The following is a 21,604-nucleotide window of genomic DNA, read 5'->3' as shown; positions in this document are numbered from 1 at the left end:
TAGATGTAGCTATATGCTATAGAGAGATATGATAGATAATGGATGATGGATGAATGGATGGATGGATAGAATAGAATAGAATATAATAGAATAGAATAGAATAGAATAGAATAGAATAGAATAGAATAGAATTTTATTGGCCAAGTGTGATTGGACACACAAGGAATTTGTCTTGGTGCATATATGCTCTCAGTGTACATAAAAGAAAAGATACGTTCATCAAGGTACAACATTTACAACACAATTGATGATCAATATATCAATATAAATCATAAGGATTGCCAGCAACAAGTTATAGTCATACAGTCATAAGTGGAAAGAGATTGGCGATGGGAACTATGAAACGATTAATAGTAGTGCAGATTCAGTAAATAGTCTGACAGTGTTGAGGGAATTATTTGTTTAGCAGAGTGATGGCCTTCGGGAAAAAACTGTTCTTGTGTCTAGTTGTTCTGGTGTGCAGTGCTCTATAGCGTCGTTTTGAGGGTAGGAGTTGAAACAGTTTATGTCCAGGATGCGAGGGATCTGCAAATATAGATAGATAGACATAGATTAGATAGATAGATAGATAGATAGATAGATAGATAGATAGATAGATAGATAGACAGATAGATAGATAGATAGATAGAGTAGATGGATAGATTGAGAAAGAGAGAGAGGGATAGATAGATAGATGGATGGGTGGGTGGGTGAATAGGTAAGTAGATGGATGGACAGACAGACAGACAAAATGTTTTTCGGATAGCCGCTTGTGAAGAGCCCACTTCCACCAGGTTCCACATATTTCACTGCCTTTCTCTTGTGAATGAGGTTGAAGCTGATGGCCTTATAGCCGAAATGAACTTTTGAAAAAAAAATAATCCATGTTCAAGGCCATGGCAATTAAATTTTTCACTGTTTCCTCTAAGACGGGGCATCAGCCAGATGTGCAGTGGATGACATTCATGCCACATAATTTTTAATCTCTTGCCAATGCGACATGATTTAATCTCTCGCCAAGGATAAGATTCCCCCTGGCCAGAGCAGAAGACCCAGCTATGCGCTTTTAAGCTCTGGAGTCGAAATAACAAGCAGAAGAATTGCGCGTTCAGATGGTTGAACATTTGCGGCAATAAATTCTGAAGCAGCAGCTTTGGGAAAAATTTCGCTGCTTCCTTTTTTTTTCCCTTTCTGAATTCTTCAAGACACCAAACGTGGGAAAACTGCAGACGGTTGTTGAAAGAACTGGGTGACCTTTTGCAGTAAATGTGGCAAAGAACACAAACAATCCCTTTCCTATTGTGAAGGGGAAAAATATGAAAAGGTTGAGTCAGTTTCTGTAGGGAAAAGGGGAAGTGACAGCAAACTTGTTTTCTTGTGCGTTTCTCCTAACATTGAACTGTGTCATAGCTACTCAGCTAAAAACAAAAACAAAATACTCATGGCAAAAATAGAGGTGAGTTTTGAGGCTTAAGGGGTTCCACTTTAGAATTTCTTGTCTTTACAAATTCCATGTTGGAATTCTTCACCCTCCAAAAAAGAGGTTTTCCTGCCTTAAGAACCTTATTAAGTTGTTTTGAATGATCCTGGCATTAAACCAAGGCATGAATAAAACAGGTTGAAACTGTAACACTGCATTTTTGAACCATCAGCATTGGAAATGCACTTGTTATTTATTTTCTTAGGGAAGGTCCTTTTTATTATTTTTTTTACACAGTGCAAGCTGGCCCGAGCTAAGGAAGTCCTGGATGACTAGATAAGACGGGCATTTTCATTTTGAACGGAGGGGGGAAAATTGTTTTTGGAGCAAGGAAAGAGAAATGAAATCAGCACAGATATTCCTGACTTATAACTATATAATTCAGCTCAAAATTTCCATTGCTAAGCGAGACAGTTGTAGAGTGAGTTTTGTTCCAATTTTACGACCTTTCTGGCCACGGTTGTTAAGTGAATCATTGCAGCTGTTAAAATTAGTCGCACAGTTGTTAAGTGAATCCCCGTTGACTTTGCTTGCCAGAAGGTCGCAAAAGGGGATCCTGTAACCCCGGGACACTGCAACCGTCATAAGTACACGCCAGTTGCCAAGCCTCTGAATTTTTCACCATAGGACTATGGCGGGTGCTGCAGCGGTCGTAAGTGTGAAAAACAGCCCTGGAAAAACCGATTTATGACCGTTTCCACACTTAGAACTTTTGCAGCATCCCTTATGGTCGCCAGATTGAAATTTGGTTGCTTGGCGATTGGCGTGTAATTTACGTGTTGCTGCTTTGTGAACTTCTGATAAGCGAAGACAGCGGGGGGAAACCAAATTCACTTAAGCATGTTCCCACCTCAAACCGCTGCAGTGACTCACTTAGCAGCCGCAGCAAGAATGGTTGCAAACTGGGACCAAACTCACTTAACAAACTGCCTCTCTTAGCAATGGGAAATTTTAGGCTCTGTTCTGGTCGCAAGTCGAGGAGGTAGTAGGAAGCCCCATTTCTAAGCATCTCTCTGCCCTAAAAAGCCCCCCCCCGCCTTTCCAGCAGAACCCTTCCAAGACAGGCCCCCCCAACGCCCCCCCCCCCAGGCTGGGGTGGGAGAGGCGCTGCGAGGCTGTTGCTGCCTTTCCTCCAGAGTCCATTAGAGGGCGCCCTTGGAGCGGCTTAAGCAACCAGCAGTTCGTGCAGTGCAGCCTGCCGGGGGGGGGGAGTTGCGGGTGGGGGGGGGGAGAGAGAGAGGCGGGAGAAAAAAACCACCCCCTCCCCATTTTGTTCGCACCGCCGAGCTCCTGCGCGTCCTTTCGCTTTCCTTTGCGCGCGTGGAGACTTCCCCGTCGCTCATGGCTCCGGAGCGGAATTGAAAGCGGGGTTGTGGGGGAGTGGGGCTACTTTGGAAGATGCCCCTTCTGGGATCGGAGAGGGGGGAGCTCCCTTGAAGGTTTGATCTGTTGTTGGGGGGCTTGGGGAGGGGAGGGGAGGGAGAAGGAGGCAGAAGAGGCGAAGTCCGCCTTACTCTCGCATCCCTTTCGCGCAGCGCTCTGGCAGCGAAGGTTTCAGGCCGGGCGGGGGTGGGGGACGTGGGGGGGGGGCGCGGCGGGGGCGGGCCCCAGAGGCGTGTCCAAAGGGCCGGGCCAGCCAATGAGCGCCGCCCCTCCCTTGCCTGCATTGGGCGAGAGAGCAAGCCGGAGCCCCCGCCAAGCGCCGGGCAGCCGGGGAAGCGCCGGGCGCGGAGGGGGGCAGCCGGGCAGGCAGGCAGGCAGGCAGCCGAGCGAGCGAGCGAGCGAGCGGCCGCTTTGGCGCAGCATCGGCGCGCTCCTTCCCCCGCGGGGCTCCGCATCCCGGCCCCTGCTGTAGCCGGCCGGGGGCGATGGATCTCGGCGTCTACCAGCTGCGGCACTTCTCCATTTCCTTCCTCTCCTCCTTGCTGGGCACCGATAGCGCCGCGCTCAGCCTCGACAGTAGGTAAAGCCCTCGGCTCGCCCGGCTCGGCTCGGCTCCTTGCCATTGTCCCCGGCAGGCTGGACGGAGCCTGACAGCTCCGGCTAAAAGCGGAGGGAAGCCGGAGGAGGAGGGGGCTTCCCGAGCCTCGGCTGCTGCTAACGTGCGCTTCTTCTTCTTCTTCTTCCCCCTCCTCTTCCTCCTCCTCCTTCCCCCGTTTGTGTCTTGCAGCACCTCCGGGGCCAGCGTGGTCGCCATCGACAACAAAATCGAGCAAGCCATGGTACGTACTCTGGGGGGCGGGGAGGAGGAGGAGGATGGGTCGGTGGGCGCCTTTCCCTGCCGTCGCGATGCGGAGCCGGCGGTGCGCGCTCCCTCCGCCCTTTTTGCCATGGGCCGGGGTCGCTTCGTGGGGCCGGGGGGGGGAAGGGGGGGGTCACGACACCGCGCGGCCTCTCTTGCATCAGCCCCCAAGGAGGTGGGGAGGGGTCAGTGGGGAGGGGGGAGAAAGAGCCTTTAATTCCGGGGTGGAGGGAGGAAGAAGAGGAGGAGGGCGCCCCTTTGATCTACAGATTGATTGATTGATTGGTCTCCCTATTATTATTATTATTATTATTATTATTATTATTATTATTATTATTATTATTATTATTATTCTCTGTTTGGTCTCCCCCCTCCCTCCAATTTCCGCTCTGCGCTTTTGTTGCTGGAATGCTGCAAGGAGCCCCATCTCCCGGGAACCTCCTCCTCCTCCTCCTCCTCTTTTCGCCTCTGTTGCTAGGCAAACTTGAAGTATAACCCCAGGCTATAAATAGGGCGGCCCCACTGATTGGCTGAAGGATCAGCTAGGGAGGCGGTCTTCCTCGCCCGGACTGACGTCAGAGGGGATGGTGGGGAGGGAAATGCGGCAAGCAACCTTATTCCCCCCCCCTCCCTCCCCTCTCCTCCTTCCTTCCACCAGACAGAATGAGCTGCAGCCCAGGAGGTGGGCATGGGGGGGGGGCGCGGGGTACCCCGATCCTGGAGAGAAGGAGCAGGCAAGGTGATCTGGGCCCAGAGCCCCCCCCCCTGCAAAGGCTAGCAAAGGCTCCCCCCCCCTTCCTCAAGCCGGCTGCCACCGCCACCATCATAAAGCCCGAGTAGCATCTGTGATGCTTTCAGCCCGGAGGATAAAATGATGATGCAACAATGGAGAATTTCAGGCTCGGTCCGTTGCATCCCTTGTCTGATCCAAAATAAGGCTGCGTCTTCCCGGCGAGCTGGATTGCTTTGCTCCAGAAGAACAGGCCAAAAAAGACACTCAAGCCAGCCACTGTCCTGGCTGGACAATTTTGCCATGTAGCCCCGTTGCCAAACACAGAAGCCCTGTTGTGCAAATGAATGTAATTCCCAAGAAACTGGGCTGACATGGAGGCCCCGCTTCTGTTCCTTCCATCCCACCAATTCTGCCTGGGGGAAAAAATATCACTTACCACCACGATCCAGGATCCCTTCTGCTTCATAATTGGGACAAAAAGAGTATGATGATATTACCTAGTTAGGGGAATGAAACGTTTGCAAGAAAGCAAGCAAGCTCAGGGAGCACCAAGGAGCCCACAGAAAGAGAAAAGGGGAGCCGTCCCTAGCAGAGTGCCCTTGTCGGGATCAGGATAGCTTTGCATTAACCTGCAGCGGAAGGGAAATTGAGAATTTAGAACCAAACCCATCGGCCTTGAAGACCTGTGTTGTGTTGCGAGCCAAAACCTCCATTCAGCACTTGGGATCATTTAAATGGCTAACAGATTGGGGGTGTCACTTGTTAAAGTGGATACGCTAAGAACATTCCCAGTGTCCATCGTCTTCCCACAAGGGCTGCCCTTAATTTTGCAAATGAAAATGGTTTTAAAACAAGAATTTTGAGTGGAAAGGTTTTTAAAATAAAGAGTTTGAGGGGGAAGGTTTTAAAATGAGAATAAGGTTTTGGGCTAAAGTTTAAAGGGATGATGATGAATCTGGGTCCTTTATAGCTGTCTGTTACATTTTTCTGTGTATTTCAATTTCTTGCAAGCCGCTTCAAGCTGCTAAAGATAAAATAAAATAAAAGGAATAAAAGATAAAATAAAGGAGAATATTTGCAGCTCGGGGTTGAAATGAGGGGTCCTTGGTGTTCTCTGAGCTTGGCAGTTTTCTTGCTGACGTTTCATGAGCCAAAGGAGGGAACATCATCAGTGCCTAACTTAACCCATCCTCAATGCACTGATGATGTTCCCTCGATGGGTCACGAAACGTCTGCAAGACCCCCTCCTTTGTGCAAACAGCAGTGTGGGATGGGTAAGCCACAAGGAGGGTGTGGGGTTCAGCAGAGGGGCTCTTTGGAGGGAGACTGCCCCCGCCCCCCAGTCTTGACAGGCCATTGCAGAAATCTCTGCCATTGGTCCAACTTTTTTTTTGTGGGGCGGTGTCTTCTGCTTCTGTTTTCCAGGATCTGGTGAAGAGCCACTTGATGTACGCGGTGCGAGAGGAAGTCGAAGTCCTGAAAGAGCAGATCAAAGAACTCATTGAGAAAAACAACCAGCTGGAACAAGAGAACAACCTGTTGAAAACCTTGGCCAGTCCAGAGCAGCTGGCTCAGTTCCAGGCGCAATTGCAGACCAGCAATTCCCCGGCCGGATCTTCGCAAACGCAGGGGACGAACCTGCCACCTTCCCAGGCTGCACCGCAAAACTCCGGACCTTCGGCTTAAGTCAGTCCAGCACCTCTTGAGTTTTCGGCACTCTGGGTTCTGCTGAGAGGCTGGGCTGCGGCAATCCAGCCGTCTCTGCATGCTGTCTCCAACCCACCCACCCAATTATGAAGACACTTCTGCGCCTTCCCTCCCCAACTCCCAGTCGTGAAACCTTGGTTTCCTTTCCAGTATTAAAGCTGTTTAAGGGGCGGGGGGAGCAGGAAAGGGTTGAAATTTTTCTTTTGAGGTTTTTTTTTTTTTTTAAAAAAATAATAGTTGGGTGTGGGAGGGAGGGTCTCGCCACCATTCAGGGAATGAGCACAAATGCCGTGGGCGACTTGAGCAGCTTCTGCAGCGGCTGCTAAAAGAGAAACGAAACAAACAAACAAAAAAAACCCGTACGAGTTTTTGTGTGCCTGAAGCTTAATTTTTTTTCCTTAACAATCTTCCTTCCGTGTTAATGCCACGATGAATGCAAGCGCTGTTGGGCCTGGCAATGTGAAGAAGTCGGCTAGGGTGGCGGGGATGAAGCCCCCTTCTCTAGCTTTCCACCAGGAAGCCAAAGGAATAAGACAGGGGAAGAAAGAACTTTGGGGAAACTGAGGGACAGTTAAAAAAAGGAGGGGAGGTGCTTTTGGTGCCTGCAGTCTTTAAAAAAAAAAATAGCAGATGTGCACTCATTTTCTATAGCCAAGGAAGGTGCGAAAAAATAAATTAAAAAAATCACCTATTTTCTAGGAGAGGAACCGGTAGATAAAAATGCTGTGATGTAGGATGGGTCTGATGAAGGTTTCTTTGCTTAATGTATATTTGTGTATTTAGTGTACAATTACTTTGTAAAATAGAAACTGTAACTACTCCATTCAGTTGTACAGAGTGAGTTTAAAAAGAATGAACTGAATCAGTTTGGATAGCGATTTTTTTTTCTTCTCCCTTTGGTTTTGGTTGTTGTTGTTTTTTTTAAAGTTTTTTTATTTTTTATTTTATTTTATTTTTTTGACGCTACATGGATTCAATTTTGCACCTATACAGCTCTTTTTTTGAGATTCGGCTGGTGCTGCTTATGTCAGTTGCCTTGGAAAATGAATATATATTGAAGTCAAACTTTGTCCTTTGCAGTTCCGGTTGATGCGGGCTGCGGGTGGGGGAGGGGCAGGGTTGAATTCACCAAAGCAAAAATCTTAAAAAATTAATTCCTCACATTTTGGAGGGGGGCATACGATCTGTGTAATAAGATGCATATGTTCTTGTGCATGTCCTGGGCGATGAATTGGGAGGAAAATGGTAAAAATACCAGTATATTTAATGATTGCACATGTCAACTTCCAATAAAGCATACCATGTTGATATAGAAGCTGTGACTTTGATCCTAGGTTAGAGGCAGATATTTCTCTCTCTGGGCACAACGAAAATATATCTCCTGAACAAAACTCCGCATTGGTGACAGGGAAGGGCATCCGGCCAGTAAACACTCAGCTCCATTCAGTTGCCCAGACTCCACCCCGCAAGAGATTATGGGGTCGTTAAAAGAAGATTATGTGGTCAGTCAAAAGCCAGGTTCAACCAGGGCTTTTGGTTTTGCAAAACCTATTTAAAAAAATATATAAAAATTGTATTCCTATCGCAAAGTGACTTCTGCCAAAGAAATGCGAACTTGAGATTTCAGCCAGAGGGGGAAAGATGGAAATCTGGCTTTGGCCAACCTCTGCTTTTACAAGGGGTAGAAAAGGCAGTTCGGTCCTTCTAAAGAAGTGATGCAAAATTGTTATAATAACTAGCCTTTCTTTTTAAACTGAATCTGGCTAACATTACAGTGTCTGTGCTTCAATTGGGAAGTAGAGTTGTACCATTGGAAGGCATCGTTCCAGCCGCATTAAAACGGATTGGACTTCAGGTAATGCTGAGCATTATTCGAAATGCATTTGTGTATGTCTTTGTTTGATTTATCCTTCACTAACCCCTGCAAGATGGGGGTGCCAATAACTCTTTATAAGGCAGAGTTAAAGAGAAATTATGAGAGGGGCTTGGTTACACAGAGAAAGACAATCTGGTTGAGCCACTAAGATGATTACAAGCAAGCATGGGTTGTGGTCTGTCCCTGGTTGGAGATGTAAACCTGGAAATTTGACTTCAACGGGAATAAAAAACCATGAATGCCTTTTTTTAAAAGTCCAGTGGGCTGATGGCTTCCTTCCATACTCTTCCTAGCAGACAAAGAGACATGAAGCTTAGCTAACTAGATTAGGGATGATTCAGAAACCTTACCGGTCAGGTCCAGCCTACAGATGCTCATTGTTTTGCTTGTCACTAAACAAACTTGTGGCTCCGTGTGATTTGCAGCTCCAAATTGTTTACCAAACGTTACAGGATCTCTTCTCAGAAATGCAGCTGGCCTCTGCTTAGCTCTGTTCGCCGTTTCCCACCTTCCTCTTCAAAAATAGCAGCCATTCACCGTACGGATCTTTTTGTGCAATAGGAAATTGTCGGCATGTAGTATGGGAGGAATGGTTCAGGACCTCGCAAATCATAAACGTGTTTAAGATCACCAGGAATTACAGGATTCTATAGTCAGAAGGGACTTAAGGACATGTTCTTTGTTCTATCAGAGTTGGAAGGGACCTTGGAGGTCTTCTAGCCCAACCCCTTGCTCAAGCAGGAGTCCCTGTCCTATTTCAGACAAATGGCTGTCCAATCTTAAAAACTCCAGTGACTGAGTGCCCACAACTTCTGGAGGCAGGTCGTTCCACTGATCGATTATTCTAATTTTCAGGAAATTTCTCCTTAGTTCTACTTGTGTCTCCATGAGATGACTGTCTGGTCATTTGTGTCTGCCTTCAACTTTATGCTGACTGCTGGAAACAATTTTTCAGAAAATGGAAACTAGATTTCTGAAGTGGTCTGCCATTGCCTCCTTCCTAGGGCTGAGAGAGAGCGACTGGCCCAAGGTCACCCAGATGTCTTCCTGCCTCAAACAGGAGGTCCTCCCAGTTTTTTGGGCTAGTGTTTTAATCATTACCTCATCTGGCTTTTAGTCCAATGAAAAAGCCAGTTGCCTCTGTGGGACTTTGGTTCAACTGTGCCATTGTTCCTACCGTTTAGAAATATAGTTTTAACACAACTCAGCCTTCGTCTTCCTGTATCCTAAACTAGTTGCTGAAAATAATTACTGCAGTCTTGATTATCTTCCATGGAGCTTCCTTTTGAGGCATTTGAACCATCCCTCAAGTTGTTTTTTTTCTTCTTTCTGCTAAATTTAACTTGCTGCTTCAACAGTTCTTCATATAAGACTTAGTTGATATTCCCAAACCACACACTTCGAAAGAGAAAAAAAAAGAGGCAATTTGCAGGGATACAGGACAGAACCGGCTGAAATTAAAATATTTCCTGTGTAAATCTTAACTCCGATTTTGGTAATTACAGCAATTTTGGTAATTCGCCCCCCCCAAGCACTCCCCCCCCTTTTTCCAATCGTATTTCAGATACATACAGTTTCCTAATAGGTTTTGCTTGGGTGTGACTGCAGCCAAGACGAATATGCATTTATTCTGCATCTTCCAAGTGTGACGTTAAATTTTATATTTGCACATTTTTTTTTAGCCAATCGATAGTTGTTCTTCCTGTAGAAAATTACAGAAGACCAGATATTTTTTCTCGGGACAGGGTAGGGTGTAATAAAGATAAATTATGCTAATTCTGTACGTCAATCATATTCAATATATTTATTGACCTAAATCTAGAAGATAATATTTAAACCCTGGAAGCAGGCCACATGTGTTTTGATGGTGTTAGTATTTATGTTGTCAGGATGGCTGTGTGATTCCTGCTTCCTGGGAAAAAGAAATTATTCGATTGCAGTTTGTCACTGAATCAGGAACCCAGATAAAGTCCTTGCTATCATCTGTTGTAGCCAGGAAAAAAAAATATTATTTATTCTGCTACTCTTAATGGCATTGGCTTCTGCAGTCAGAGGTCAATTTATGATTGATTTTTATGAGATGGACACAAATAAATGCTGGATTGGAATTCTTCAAACTGAAGAAATGTGAGACAAGCATGGGATTACAATTGTTTTGGGAGAAATACTGCTAGCTTTGATTTTCTGGCAAAAAGGCATGGAGTGTTAAAAAAAAAAATCAGCTTCCAGTCCTATCAAAAGCTCTAGGATTATTTCATCATTTACTCCTTAACAGATTTTTGAGAGAAGAAGAAGAATAAAAAAGGGAAGATGGTAACGAATATCGTGTAAGGTCTTGTTACATTTTTAGAGTAAAACGTCGAACTATTAAAAATGAGACTATGTACTTATGGTATTTTGCTGAGAAGAAATATAACGCCAGTATGAATTGTCTATGATGACTGATATTGTAAAGGATTAGTGGACCATAGAATGATTTTGTTGTGGTTAAGGTACTGGCCTAGAAACCAGGAGACTGTGAATTCTAGTCCCACTTTAGAGAAGAAAGCTGGTTTCTCTCAGCCGAACCTACCTCACACTGTTCTTATGTGGAAAATAGGAGGAGGAAGGAGTATTAGGTACATTCACTGCCTTGAATTATAAAAATAACAAAGGCGGGATATAAATAAATAAACCATTACATCAATTGTTTTTATTTATTTGTATTCCGCCTATATTATTTTTACCAAAATAAATCAAGGCAGTGAACACATCCAATTTACCACCTTCTTCCTATTTTCCTCACAACGACCCTGTGAGGTGGGTCAGGCTGAAAAGAGAGTGATTGGTCCAAAGCCACCCAGCCAGCTTTCCTGCCTAAGGTAGGACTAGAACTCATTGCCTCATGATTGGCCCAAAGTTATGGCAGGACTTGAACTCACAGTCTCATGCTTTCTAGCTTGGTGCCTTAATCTCCAAAACAAACTGACTCTTCAAACTATTACAGCAACTGCTGTTTCTCATGCAGAAGATCAGCACTGAAAATTATGTTTAAAACCCCCAAAATATAATTAGAGAAAACATCACTATTTTTACATTTTTGTCTGGCAAAAGAATCAACAACCTCTACCTGAAAATTAATTGGCCTTCGGGGTAGAGAAATGTTTGATAACTCTCTCGCTTGTTTTTGCCAAGATTAATTAAAACAATTGTCTGCTCTTGGCAGTAGTTGCATATACCGCAGGATGTTTCTTAAAAGATGCAAATTTTCTCCTGGGGTTTTCCTTCCAGACAAAATACTAGTACTACTACTATAGGTAGTAGTAAAGGTGAGGTAGAGGACAACATCTTGAGGTATTCTCCAAGGAGCTATAGGACAATGAGTTCAGAGAACTTTGAAAAAAGGATCAACAAATTTACGAAGTACGTATCAGTCACTCAATATTTTTTTAACAGCTAAGAGGAATCGGTACAGCATTACACCTTTCAATTATCTTGGGACATATTTAAAGTTCTTCAAACTCTTTCTGGCTATCTTAAGAACAGGTAGTATTATTAGATGGATCACGGCTTAATTCAAACAAGACACCTGAGCTGGATATGTAGCTGGCCAGTAATTTATAGAAAAAGGTTTCCAGATGCCTTTAATTGCAGTGAAAGATTGCAGGAATAACACACTTAGAGATGAGACTTCTGTTCTCTAATTCCATAGCATGAATAAAGATTTTTGAGTTGTGTCTTTTTCTTTCAATATAACAGAAATATATGACAGAAGAGTCAAAACTGAGTGTGTGTGGTGGGGTTTTTTGTGGTGATTTTGGGGATGTATGTTTTAAAACACTAGAAGTTCAGCTCCACCCACACAAATATTGTTCATTCAAGAAATTTAAAAAGTAAAGAAATTAGAAGTGGACAAAAGCTTGAGTGAGATTGTTGCAAACAAAATATTCTAGGACACAAATTGTGAAAATTATTTGCAATACCTGGGTGTAAAGGGCAGGCAATCTCGTGCTCGCCAGTATTTTGACAATTCCTGTTCGCTGTTGACGAATTCTGCAAATAAGGAGGCAATTGTAACCCAAGCCACTTATGTACACATTGGCACTTTGGTTAGTGAAAAAGTGCAACTATAGAAAATTCATTGCTGTCAGCATTGATTTCAGAAGAGTGTTTATGTGAGAAGCGAATTCAAAACCCAGAGGTTTTTATTTAGTAAATTACTACTCAGTAAGTTACTGCAGCATCCACAACTTCAGTCTAGTCAAAAAATGAGGCAGGGTGGTCTCCAAACCAACATTTAAAAAAAAAATTACCTAAATTGCTGAAAATGAGAGACGATGTCTTCATATCTTCTTCAGCTTTCTCAGTCGTTCTGACCTATGAGATTATTGTTATTATTATGACCTATGAGTTTAGAAGCTGAGGTTTTAGGGAAAAAAATAAAAATAAAATGGCACGTTGCCTTCTGCTTTGATAATTTTAAATTTTCTTGAGTTTAACTGCCTACTTTCACCTCTATAGCTATTCAGAAGTGGGCTGTGGTGAAAAAGGATGCTAAGGATTTAACCGAAGCTCTTGGCCTCCTAAGAGACGGAGGTAAGAACGTTGCACAAACATGGGAATTGGCAGCAAGAACAAAGAGTCCTCTTAAGAGAATAAACATTTCCAGGCTGCATGTAGGAGAAACCTCAGAGCTCATGGAAACAACTGCCAAAAAACGCTAATGATGTCTTTTCTCCTAATTTCACCCAACTCTCTTCATCCAACTTTTGGAGCCCAGCCTAGTTAAGAACGGATCATGGTTTTGTAGAAAGTTACCACCCATCCCTTTCTAGAAGAATGAAATATTTTGAGAACTATTAAAAAGCAGAATATTATATTTCCCTGGATGAGAAATATGACTTTTTTAGAGGGAGAAAGCAGCCCCCACCTTTCTTAATAGCCCTCAGCAGATGTCAGCACTTAAGAGAGAAAGAGATAGCTAGCTCTATTCATAAGCAAATTCCCTGCAGCAAGGTCTGAACAAAAGTAGGATTAGCCCTCAGCCACAATAGGAATTGTCCAAGGCTCCTTGGTTGCATCAGCAGTCCAAATTTCAACCAAACTTAGCTCAGACAAATGCCTAGGATTTGTATTCTGTCTATAGAGCCAACTATGACCCCTAAATGGCCCCGTGGGAGTCTGACAACAGCCAATAGAATACACATTCTTGTACAGGAACAGGAAGCTCAAGTGCAAAGCCCAGGAGAAGGTATAAAAACCCCTCACTCTCAACTCCATGTGGTCAGCTGCCCAGAATCACCCATGCGCTTTCTACTTCATCATTAAACCATCTTTCCAATCAGCCTCTGGCTTCCATTTTGTCTCCAGTGCCTTCCTCCTGGACTGGAACTGTCCCGGATGGATATTTCTTCCAACGGTTTCAAAACCTCAGAATTAAGACCCATATTGTTGTGTCTTGCCCGCCCTCAGAGCAGCCGGGGCCTTCTTATCTGCTCCCGAACACGGAGGAATGTATGCCTCCCGGCCCCAGTCCTGGCTCCATGCCCAGACAAACTGTAGAAGAAGGAGCACCTCCCGGCCCCAGCCCTGGCTCCATGCCCAGGCAAACGGAGCAGCTAGACCCCTCCCCCTCCTCCACAGCATGTGAGCCTGAGGAGGGTTTATTACCAACAGCTGATTGGAGTGACCCTCGCATCAGAAGACTTGATAGGCGGAGGCAACAGAAGGAAGGGAGGGGCAGGCCTTAATGAGTGCTGAGTCATGGAGCCACACCCCATGGCCTATATACAGGATCTGCTTTCTGGCAGTCTCTGAGTCAGGCAAAGTCAAACTTATCTTGCTGAAGTCACTTTCTGGTCTCCTGCCTGCTCTGAGGACTTTGCTAGGACTTTGGCAGAGCTGCAGAGGCAAGCCTGATTCGGATTTCCCTGACCCGGCCGTCAGCGGAGGAGTGGGACACAACACATATAAAGTTCGCGGATGGCTCCTGCCAAGGACTTCCCTAGATAACTTTCTCCAGCTTTCCAGCATCGGTTCTGGTTTCTAAAGTTTATTGTGATACCTCCTTGCAGGCCAAACCGTTCCAGCCCGTGGTGACCCCACCAGACTTAGTTCTCCCATCTTACCATCTGTGGTGTCCTCAGAGAAGTTACGAATGAAACCAAGAAAAAGTGAGGACTACGGAAGGATAAAAGTTTCAGCAACGCCTGTGTGAGCTAATATATACAGGTAGTCGTTGATCGACAATCGTCCACTTAGCGACCGTTCAAAGTTAACAACAGCAGTGCAAAAAAGATGTGACCGTTTTTTGCATACCCATGGTCAGGTGATCAAAATTTGGACGCTTGGCGACTGACTCGTATTTATGACGGTTGCTGTGTCCTGAGGTCACCTGATCCCCTCTTGCGACCTTCTGATAAGCAAAGTCAATGGGGAAGCTAGATTCACTTAACAGATGTTTTGCTAACTTAACAACAGTAGTGAGTCGATTAACAACCGTGGCAAGAAAGGCTGTAAGTTGGGGCAAAACTCCCCAAAATATCTTGCTTATTTATTTTATTTATTTATTATTTAAACTTATATACAGCCCTATCTCCCAAAGGACTCAGGGCGGTTTACAGGCATATAAAAAACATCAATATACAAATTAAAATAATCATTAAAAGACTTATTCTAATGCCAAAAATTAATAATACCAATTGTTAAAAATAGAAATATAAATATTAAAATCAATTTAAAACCCCTCTAAATTTAAAAATCTAAGCCAGTCCTGCACAGATGAATAAATGAGTCTTGAGCTCGCGACGGAAGGTCCGAAGATCTGGAAGTTGACGGAGTCCTGGGGGGAGTTCGTTCCAGAGGGTGGGAGCCCCCACAGAGAAGGCCCTTCCCCTGGGCGTCGCCAGACAACACTGCCTAGCTGACGGCACCCTGAGGAGTCCCTCCCTGTGAGAGCGCACAGGTCGGTGAGAGGTATCTGGTCGCAGTAGGCGGTCCCGTAGATAACCCGGCCCTATGCCATGGAGCGCTTTAAAGGTGGTCACCAAAACCTTGAAGCGCACCCGGAAGGCCACAGGTAGCCAGTGCAGCCTGCGAGGATGGGTGTTATCACGGGAGCCACGAGGGCTCCATCTATCACCCGCGCAGCCGCATTCTGGACTAACTGTAGCCTCCGGATGTCCTTCAAGGGAAGCCCCATGTAGAGAGCGTTGCAGTAATCCAGGCGAGACGTCACGAGAGCGTGAGTGACCGTGCATAGGGCCTCCCGGTCCAGAAAGGGGCGCAACTGGCGCACCAGGCGAACCTGGTAGAACGCTCTCCTGGAGACGGCCGTCAAGTGATCTTCTAGAGACAGCCGTTCATCCAGGAGGACGCCTAAGTTGCGCACCCTCTCCATCGGGGCCAATGACTCGCCACTGATGGTCAGCCGCGGATTTAGCTGACTGTACCGGGATGCCGGCATCCACAGCCACTCTGTCTTGGAGGGATTGAGCTTGAGCCTGTTTCTCCCCATCCAGACCCATACGGCCTCCAGACACCGGGACAGCACTTCGTTCCACTTAGCAGTGGAAACTTTGGGCTCATTTGTGGTTATAAGTCGAGGACTACCTGAACTTTTGCAAGGCCTGTGACAGTGAGACGGGACTTGGGGAAGAGTAAAGATTTAGTAGTAAATATGACAGATGCTGATCTTGCAAGCAGGGTTGAGGCTCGCTAGTACTTGGAAGGGGTGCAAAACTAAAGGCTAGATTTGGATAATATAAATTTTTTATAAAACCATCACCTTGGGACATTGAAGACAGAATAGGCTAAAAAAGGCAAAAGCAACCCATTTTTGTAATCCTGCCAGGAAAAACTGCATGGAAGTGGTCACCAGGGGTCAAGTTGAACTCCAGGACATTTTGACTTTTAATAAATTTATGAAGCCAGGAGAGTCATTAATAAAACCAGGGCTGCCTCGTCAGCGTGCTGAGTATATAAACAATTGAGACTGGAGGATACACCCATCATTTTGTTACTGGGGGCCATTAATAAAACCCAGCAGACTTGGGGAGGAAGGACAGGCTACTGATGCTAAGAATGGCAGAAAAAAAAGGACGAAGTGGAGAACGATGCCTGGCTTGGAGAGAAAAAAAATAGCCCTTCCTTCCTGCTTCTTTCAGTATCCTGAAGATTGTATCTCTAATTATTCTTGCTTTTATATTTTGAGATACTAATAGCATGATGTTTATGCCTAATTCATCCATTATTTGCAATCACACATTTCTCATTCCAAGCTATTTACGAATATGATGAATGAGTGATCTCTGAGCTTGCTTGTTTTCTTGCAGACATCTCATTACCAAACTAGATAATGTCATCAGTGTTAGAAGGGAGTGGGGTTTGCAGAGAGGAGGAGGAGAACTGTGAGGGTCCTTGGTGCTCTATGAGCTTGGTTGTTTTCTTGCAGACATTTCATGACCCAACTGGGTAACACCATCACTGCTAGAAGAGAGTGGGGTTTGAGGAGGGGGAGGGGGAGGAGGAGGACTGTGGGATCCTTGGTGCTCTATGAGCTTGGTTGTTTTCTAGCAGACATTTCATGACCCAACGTGGTAATACCATCAATGCTAGTAAGGAATGAGTTTTGGTCAAGGATTTCTCATTCCAACCCTGAGCTACAAATATTCTCCTTTATAAATCGCACGAAATACCTGTAGGTAAGAACAGCAAGCTGTAGGTGTGTCTGGTCACTACTGTGTGGGTGAATTTATTGCCCGTTGTGATATCATCCATGCCTCCACCTGAATCTTACCTGGAACCAATGCCTGCCTTCATTTTACATTCTTTAAGCGTTTTCAAGCTACACTGATCTCACTTTTTCTACATTGACATGGGGAACGCATTGCGACGGTCTGGTTTTCTGCCCAGGAGACGCCCTTTATGGCAAAGAATATTTACACGGAAATTTTTTTTTAAGAAAAAGACTACGACAAATAACCTAAAAAGCACCAGTCTAAAATAAAGTACAAAAACAGCTGCTGTAAATCTTTAAAAGCCTGTAAATTTGCCTGCAGATTATGGTGAGAGCTTCTCGCATAAACAGATTCCTGGCATCTTAGAAACAAATGTTAAGTTTTGGAAAAAGAAGGATTAGGAACACGGAGCTAGGTGGTTTTGTAAGTCCAGTGGTTGAATATCTTCGCGGAGTTTTCTCAACAATTATGTCTTGGTTTAGGAAAAATACAGCAGGGAACAAGCTGTCCGTCCATCTCTTCTGCGTGGTCTCCCATGTTCAGAAAAGTCATATCTCAAGGGTTTTCCTTCAGCTAACTTTGAAACTTCTTTGAGTCTCAGTTTCGCCCTATTGGGAAGGAGAACTGAATTCAAGTCCTGCTTGAATCAAAAGAACTCATCCCAACATTGTTCCTTTTTGCTGGTTCCTCATTGTTAAACTGAAAACACGGAATGGCGATAAACGCTCAAAACACCACTAATAAACTAACAAGAAATTAGAATAAATAATAAACATGAACATAATAAGTAAATAATGATTTAACACCATCAAACAACAGAGTCACCTCGGCGAGACAGGCGGCATAGAAGTCTAATAAAATTAAAATAAATAGACATTTACCTGTCCTAAGCCCTTGGGAAGGACTTCATAAGTGGATAAAAATGCCAAACCCAGTCTAAACATCTTTAACAGATTAACAGAGTTGGAAGGGACCTTGGTAGGTCATCCAGTCCACACACACCCCGCCCAAGCAGGAGACCCTACACCATTTCTCGCAAATGGCAGTCCAGTCTCTTCTTGAAAGCTTCCAGTGAGGAAGCTACAGTAGTGAAATCCAATTTTTTTTACTACCGGTTCTGTGGGCGTGGCAGGGGAAGGATACTGCAAAATCCTCATTCCCTCCGCACTCCTGGGCGACAGATGCTGCAAAATCCCCATTCCCACCCTACTCTGGGGCCAGCCAGAGGTGGTATTTGCGGGTTCTCCAAACTACTCAAAATTTCTGCTACTGGTTCTGTCAGAACCTACTGGGTTTCACCCCTGGGAAGTTCCCACAACTTCTGAAGGCGAGCTTTTCCACTGGTTGTGCAGACAGCCATAATAATAATAGCACCATCGGCATTGACAAAATCCCCCTCCGTCAATTGCAAAAGGCAGCTTTAGTTGACATCCTACGACGGGACCTTTAACCCCATCAAACAACATCTGCTCTATACCATCGGTGGACAAACATGCCAAACCAGTTTGAACACCTGGCTGACTGGGCAGCCAAGCCTTATAATAAATAAACACCACCAAAGTATTATAAGATGGTTAGAACGTCTTTCTGCATATCCAAAAATCATTCTTTCACACACGTAGTCAAGATTCATTTGACACTTTATTAGAATAGAATAGAATAGAATTTTATTGGCCAAGTGTGATTGGACACACAAGGAATTTGTCTTGGTGCATATGCTCTCAGTGTACATAAAAGAAAAGATACCTTCATCAAGGTACGACATTTACAACACAATTGATGGTCAATATATCAATATAAATCATAAGGATTGCTAGCAACAAGTTACAGTCATACAGTCATAAGTGGAAAGAGATGGGTGATGGGAACAATGAGAAGATTAATAGTAGTGCAGATTTAGTCAATAGCTTGACAGTGTTGATGGAATTATTTGTTTAGCAGAGTGATGGTATTTGGGAAAAAACTGTTCTTGTGTCTAGTTGTTCTGGTGTGCAGTGCTCTATAGCGTCGTTTTGAGGGTAGGAGTTGAAACAGTTTATGTCCAGGATGCGAGGGATCTGTAAATATTTTCACGGCCCTCTTCTTGATTCGTGCAGTATACAGGTCCTCAATGGAAGGCAGGTTGGTAGCCATTGTTTTTTCTGCAGTTCTTTTTAAAAGACTCTATTAAAAGTGAGTCATGAAATCAATAACTCCCAGCTGAAATAGTCACTATTCAGCAGAAAGGATATGCAAAGCGATTACATATTTATTTTCTCTAAGGCAACAAAAATGCACATTTCACCCACTGGCCTTCTCTGCTGCTGAGCTAGCCTTCCAAAAGAGGATTAGATAAAAATCCAGTTATCTGGATTTTATTTTGTTTTGTTGCAAACATCTATCATTGCTCTTTATTGCACGGTTTCCGTACGACCCTTCTTGATGTAAAACATCCAGAGTCCTCTTCAGTTATCAATTTTATATAAAGTTATTTGAAATAAATGTGGGACACCCCTGCTGAATACAGAGAGTGACTTAAGGTTCTTTAAGGTTCGCTAAACGAATTTCAACAGCTAGATTAAAGCAGGCTGAATCTCATCCACTACTGATAGAATAATAGAGTTAGAAGGGACCTTGGAGGTCTTCTAGTCCAACCAAGCAAGAGACCATATGTCCGTGATGGCAAACCTATGGCACGCAGAGCCATGTTGCTTGGCATGCATGGTGTCGCTCGTTCCTCTTCTGGGTTTCTGGAGCGCATGCGCACATGAGGACCAGCTGGCTTTGTGCATGCGCAAGTGCCAGAACTCAAAAGCTGGTCTTCCATTTTCTGGTGTGCGCATGCGCATCACCCAGATGATCGGCACATGTGCATGCGCGGCAGTAATTGGAAGACTTGCTGGCCGGCGTGCATACATTCACCGGAAAATGGAAGATCATTTTCTGGGGCACGCATTCCCCCCTGGGCAGCACCTCTTCTTGGTCGCGGCCCAGAGGAGCGCGCACGTGGCCAGTGCTCCCTTTTTGGCACTCGGTGCTGAAAAGGTTCCCCATCACTGCCCTATGCCATTTCAGAAAAATGGTTGTCCAGTCTTTTCTTTAAAATTTCCAGTGTTGGAGCATTCACAGCTTCTGGAGGCAAGTAGTTCCACTGACTGATTATTCTTACCGTCAGGAAGTTTCTCCTTATTTCTAGGTTGGTCGTCTCCTTGATTAATTTCCATCCAGTGCTTCTTGTTCTGCCTTCATGCTCTGTTCAGGAGATCTAGGTGTTGTGTCCCACTCCTCCGCTGACGGCCGGGTCAGGGAAATCCGAATCAGGCGTGCCTCTGCAGCTCTGCCCAAAGTCCTAGCAAAGTCCTCAGAGCAGGCAGGAGACCAGTAAGTGACTTCAGCAAGATATGTTTAGACTTTGCCTGACTCAGAGACTGCCAGAAAGCAGATCCTTTATATAGGCCATGGGGTGTGGCTCCATGACTCAGCACTCATTAAGGCCTGCCCCTCCCTTCCTTCTGCTGCCTCCGCCTATCAAGTCTTCTGATGCGAGGGTCACTCCAATCAGCTGTTGGGAATAAACCCTCCTCAGGCTCACATGCTGTGGAGGAGGGGGAGGGGTCTAGCTGCTCCGTTTGCCTAGGCATGGAGTCAGGGCTGGGGCCGGGAGGTGCTCCTTCTTCTGCAGTTTGTCTGGGCATGGAGCCAGGACTGGGACCGGGAGGCATACATTCCTCCGTGTTTGGGAGCAGATAAGAAGGCCCCGGCTGCTCTGAGGGCGGGCAAGACACAACACTAGGCTTGCATGCTTACTAGTTCATGGCAATGTGGATGAAGGCAGAATATGATCGCAGTTGGGGAATGCTAGCCTCTTTCGTCCTAATTTCCATTCTGAGCAGACATGCAAAATTAGAGTTTGGTTATCAGCTCAAAGGTGCTTTTTCAAAAGGCAACTGGACTTTGTTTTTCCTTGAATTCATTTTGCTTCTCATCTAAGAAGCTTCTTCAGTTCTGAGGAAGAACTGAAGGAGAACTGAAGAAGCTTCTTGGATGAGAAGCGAAACATCTTCAAGGAAAAAGGAAGTCCAGTTGCCTTTGAGATGATAACCAAACCAGTGGTGGGATTCTATCGGTTCTACCCGGTTTGAGAAAACCGGTAGCGGTGGCAAGAAGCTCCACCCACCTGCCCAGACGTCATCACGGATGCTCTGCACATGGGCAGAGGTGACTCACAGTTCCAAACCAGTAGCGAAGGTAAGTTCCACTACGACTGGAACAATCTGGAACTGAACACACTCGAAACCGTAGAAATGGTGGTAGACTTTAGGAGAAACCCTTCCATACTTCCACCTCTCACAATACTAGACAACACAGTATCAACAGTAGAAACCTTCAAATTTCTAGGTTCTATCATATCGCAAGATCTAAAATGGACAGCTAACATCAAAAACATCATCAAAAAAGGACAACAAAGAATGTTCTTTCTGCGCCAACTCAGAAAGCTCAAACTGCCCAAGGAGCTGCTGATCCAGTTCTACAGAGGAATTATTGAGTCTGTCATTTGCACCTCTATAACTGTCTGGTTCGGTTCTGCAACCCAACAAGACAGACACAGACTTCAGAGGATCATTAGAACTGCAGAAAACACAATGGCTACCAACCTGCCTTCCATTGAGGACCTGTATACTGCACGAATCAAGAAGAGGGCTGGAAAAGTATTTACAGACCCCTCGCATCCTGGACATAAACTGTTTCAACTCCTACCCTCAAAACGATGCTATAGAGCACTGCACACCAGAACAACTAGACACAAGAGCAGTTTCTTCCCTAACGCCATCACTCCGCTAAACAAATAATTCCCTCAACACTGTCAAACTAAGTCCGTACTACTATTAAT

General features: G+C 45.0%; 1 protein-coding gene across 6 annotated transcripts in view; it reads left to right on the top strand.

Annotated features, from left to right (window-relative positions):
* The window catches only part of TSC22D1 (TSC22 domain family member 1), a 63,333-nt gene extending 56,632 nt beyond the window's left edge, over positions 1-6,701 (top strand). For 3 of the 6 annotated variants that reach the window (XM_058185122.1, XM_058185127.1, XM_058185125.1), the window contains exons 2-3: positions 3,630-3,681; positions 5,860-6,701. In XM_058185122.1, the coding sequence (XP_058041105.1) occupies positions 3,630-3,681; positions 5,860-6,120 (313 nt within the window). In that variant the 3' untranslated portion in view covers positions 6,121-6,701. Of the gene's footprint in view, positions 1-3,065; positions 3,423-3,629; positions 3,682-5,859 lie in introns of those variants that run through there. The other 3 variants (XM_058185124.1, XM_058185126.1, XR_009155338.1) reach the window with 3 other exon arrangements.
* The last annotated feature ends 14,903 nt before the right edge of the window (positions 6,702-21,604 follow it).

The sequence above is a fragment of the Ahaetulla prasina genome, chromosome 5, assembly GCF_028640845.1.
Source record: "Ahaetulla prasina isolate Xishuangbanna chromosome 5, ASM2864084v1, whole genome shotgun sequence".
In the NCBI taxonomy this organism is placed as follows: domain Eukaryota; kingdom Metazoa; phylum Chordata; class Lepidosauria; order Squamata; family Colubridae; genus Ahaetulla; species Ahaetulla prasina.
The sequence above is the reverse complement of the archived record's forward strand: the minus strand, read 5'-3'. Positions and strand labels throughout refer to the sequence as shown.